The sequence below is a fragment of the Manduca sexta genome, chromosome 22, assembly GCF_014839805.1.
Source record: "Manduca sexta isolate Smith_Timp_Sample1 chromosome 22, JHU_Msex_v1.0, whole genome shotgun sequence".
NCBI lineage: Eukaryota > Metazoa > Arthropoda > Insecta > Lepidoptera > Sphingidae > Manduca > Manduca sexta.
The window spans coordinates 2,055,261-2,059,689 of NC_051136.1; the positions used below are offsets into that span (position 1 = coordinate 2,055,261).

The window sequence follows — 4,429 nt, forward strand, 5'->3', positions numbered from 1 at the left end:
ATGATATTTATAACATTGCAGGTAAACGACAAGCTATCCGACATCGACTTCGTCCCGACACCACTGCTAAAGATGGAACCGATCACACGAAACCTCCTTCCTCGAGTATCATACAAGCGAGGCGTGTTTGGAGAAGGCGTGCTCATCTCCAGAGTGGATGGCAAAGCCTTCATCAGCGTCGCAGATGGCGCCAACAGCGTGGTGGAAGACGTCATCACCACTGTCTTCAACAACTCTTATTTCTTAGACGTCCACTTCAGCATCCATGACCAAGACGTGTTCTACTTCGTAAAGGACAACTCATTGAAGATAAGGGATGACATGGAGGAGCTAAGACGGCTGTCTGGCAAGTTCAACGTGTCACAGGACGAAACCAATGATCAAGGATTGGAGGTAATTGTCAACTTATATTTTTTAGCTATGATCTAAGCTAAATAGGTATCCGACTGATTTAAAAGAAAAGAAAATGTCTACTAAGACAATAAACGAAATATGTACATTTTCCCAGGTACGTGTCCACGCAGTCGGCAAGGGTTCTGCGCAAGCTGTCATAGTCCTCCGCTATGGCGTTGACCCAGCACAAGAGAGGATCAAATTGCTAAAGCACGCGCACAAGCGAGCCGCCGTGCGGGCGTGGGAGAGGGAGAAGGTCCTCGTGGCCGGCGGCTGGGAGGGCCGAGGCTCCTGGACAGAGGAGGAGAAGGAGGAACTCATCTCCCACGGCATCGTCGACGGTTGGGCGGCCAAGGACGTGCACTCCGTGTCCAAGTACCCGCAGCTGGCGGACGACCCCGCCAACATCGTGTTCGTTAGAGACGGCAGAAGAAAACGAAGAAAGAGCGGCCGCGCGCGCCACCGCTCGTGACTCTCTTAATACGTGCCATACGACGCCATTTTGAAATCCAAATTTGAAACCCGCCATTGACAACATGGCGAGTCTCATTTTCGGTTAATTATTATTTTTATAGGACTGAAGCGTTCTCTGCCTCGATAAGGATAAGCGTGGTTTTGTGATCGGTAAATGATTGTATAGAAGTAACAAAGGTTGCATAGGACTGATTGGAAGGTACGGGTTAGGTTAACGGACGTAATGTGAGAGATGGGACATACGAGCATAACACTCTGTTTACTTTGTTTTTGTACTTAGACGTGTAATATCCCTGGCTTGTTTACTTTCGCCTGTACATCGGACTGAAATGAATCTCGTAACAACTCACTACAGGGTACCGAGACATAAATAAAAAATGAACTTTAAAATAATAATTATAAATAAACTGAGCATAATGATATTACAAAATGGAACCAAAATACTCAAACGCGATCACAACTTTTTTACTCGTAATTTATTTAATTGTAACCCGATGATATTATTTTGGATTATATTTAGATGTCCTTAGCCTACACTCGTTTCGTTTTACGCACGATTGTCGTTAGATGAAGCGTAGGATCGTGGTAATATTAAATTAGTGTTTACATTTTTACCTATTTTTAAATCCCATTATACACTTAGAAATACGTTAATTTATCACAAGACATGTACTCCTATCACGTTTTAGCCAAATATTTCTTTGTAACCGTACTGTTTAGATGTAAATAGAATATAAATATATATTTTATTCTTGTAGTCGTTCCTTTTACATTAGACCTAAGGTCTTTTTTACTTCGCAATACTAATACTGTTTAAGCAATAATTTTATATGTTCCCTGTTGATTTAGCGAGTCTGAACCAGCGAGTTGCCCCGCGGCTCCACTCGTTAACTCTTAAAGCAATCTCGCTTTCAAGGTCTCGTTCACTTGAAATTTTATCTATAATCTTTGAAATTGTATAAAGAGCTTTCGTCCCATAACACGTAGCGTCAGAATCATTTCGCCTAGTTATGTGTTGGAACTTAGCTGACTAATCCCGCAGTAGGAAGGCCTCGTTAGTAAATAGACGATTAAACTGTCAACCGTTATACGTACATTCTGCATGTGTTGTGCAATAATCGAAGTGTAGATTTACATTAACAGTTAGACTTCTCGCTGACTTATCGCACACTTTTCTTAGAGACTGACATTTTATTTAGCTTGCTGCGTACATTTCGCATCATGCAGCGTAATTACGCACCTAAATCATTTCGCATGCGTATTTTCCCTTCGCATTACGCAGTGTACATGTGATTGTATTTCCTAGGATAAGTCTGCGAGAAGTGTTGTAATTAAATGTAGATTATATATAGTATATGTCCATGAATGTGTCTCATTTAAATTGTGGTGTCTATTCTGTGTTAGAGGTACTATTTTATGCTAGTTGACTGAGTGAATTATGATGGATGATATTTTTTACGAAAAGTGTTAAGGGGTTTAATGAAATTAGTTTTTTGCTACTGTAAAGAGCTCGATTTCAAACTGAAATGGCATAATGTTTAATTTATTTTGTCTTGATATGGAATTACATAACTCAATACTTTGGTTTTTTTTTTATTGTTCGTATAATACTGCATTGTTTTACAGATTCTAAAGGTATTTTTGTTTTTTTTGTGTACGATACCAATGAACTAGTTTCGTTCAGCCCCGTACTAGCGGTGGGGGAAGATTAAAACTATGGATGCTCCTCGGGTCCCTGCGGACTCACACTATGGTGATATTTTTGCAAAATGTGACTAAACGAAGCAATACATTGTAATTTTAATACGTCTTATCCCTTATTTAGTGATGTTTAAGGTGTATTTTATTTTTAATAATAATGATAATAATATATATCTATTGTGAGTAGTTATTCATTTTGCGGTGATATATAGAGCGGTATAGATATCTTTTTTATAATGTATAAAGGATTCTAATTTGTAAATAGGTACTTAATTATGTTACATGTAAAAATATTGTACATATCTCTTACGCTTGGATTATTTATAATGTAAACCGTTAAGGAGTTTTAGAATAATGTTGTGATGTAAACAGGACGGCGGACGTAGTGGTGTGTGGCAAGTGTTGCCAACCTGGAATAGTATGAGACGCACAGTTATGGCAACATTACAACACTAGGTATTTCATAAAAGCAATAAAGATACTATTGATAATTATTTATTTCAAGTTTTTTTAATTCGATTGTAGACCTAACGAACGACAACACTTGCTACATAATTGTATAATGTAACTATAGATTAACTAACATGGAACACCAGTTTTGCAGTGTTGGTTAATCCATAGAGGCGCATAGGTCGTAGAGCTCGTCATAGACTGTATACGGCCACACAATCGACAGATTTAAACCATAGACTCAGCTTTTAGATTTTTTTAGAAAGCTTTATGGACTGGCTGGGTGAACAACCATTGATGATAAATATTATTATCTATGGGACAGTACAGAGTAAAAAATAGAAAAAATTCTGGGACATAGCGTACAATATTTTTAATTCTCTCTATTTGAAATCTCATATCGGAACGCTCTCATGTTCACTAGCAAATAATTAATCTAATTTTACTTTCGAACATTTACTTTAATTGTCAAGTTTCTCAATTCTCTTCAATGGTTGTTCAATTAGAGAGTAAAGTCGCGTTCACAAGAAGCATTTACATGGTAGAACTGATTTCCTCTTAAAGCATTTAATTTTAATCTCTCTATTGTAGATACGGTGCATAGACCCCATTAATCTGAATGTGTATAGCGGAGCAGTCGCGCGGACGGTGTGCGTGCTGTGAGCCGATGTAAGCATGTACAATAATAAATAATAGAAACTATTCTAATGGAATATGTAATAAAAATATTAAAATATATCGACGTTTGTTTTAATTGAACTTCCCGTCCAAAATTATTAGTGGAATTTATAATTCGATGCCGTTAAGATGGAGGCTTCCTTAGGTAAAAGTTTCCAATGAGGTACTAGATATCTATCTACTACTATCTAGTAGGGCACATAGCTCGCGGATCTGATAGTCGATGGGGCAAGAAGGCTCTGGAGTGGAGGCCACGAACTGGCAAGCGCAGCCTCGGACGTCCACCCACGAGGTGGAGAGATGACCTCATAAAAATCTCAGGAAGTCGCTGGATGAAGCTGAAGATAAGTAAGTACTTACCAGGAACCCAAAAACATATTTTGGAATTTTTCACTTGACTTTTCATATTACAAAAAAAACTAACTTATCCAAATTTATATACGCGCTGCTACCAACAGCCGCTTTCAATAATCAACCTCAATCTCAATCTTCAATCCGATTCCGAGAATGAACCAATCACAACAATTCATTTGTAAGCACGTCACAATATACTTTGCTCTAATTGGTCCATTTTTGAGATAGATCGAAGAAAGCTATTGAGATCGATTATTGAAAATTACTTAAATAAATTGTTTCAACATTACGAATTTACTAAAAAAAATATTATTGTAATATATTATTTATACAAACATCTTATTAAGAAATGACTAGCTCCAATAATTAAAAAACATTA

At 37.6% G+C, this 4,429-nt stretch overlaps 1 protein-coding gene across 1 annotated transcript in view; it reads left to right on the forward strand.

The window, feature by feature from the left end:
• The window catches only part of LOC115452539 (teneurin-m), a 276,231-nt gene extending 272,475 nt beyond the window's left edge, over nucleotides 1–3,756 (forward strand). Inside the window, 2 exon segments of the mRNA XM_037441564.1 lie at nucleotides 22–393; nucleotides 509–3,756. Coding sequence (XP_037297461.1) covers nucleotides 22–393; nucleotides 509–865 — 729 coding nt within the window. The 3' untranslated portion in view covers nucleotides 866–3,756.
• The last annotated feature ends 673 nt before the right edge of the window (nucleotides 3,757–4,429 follow it).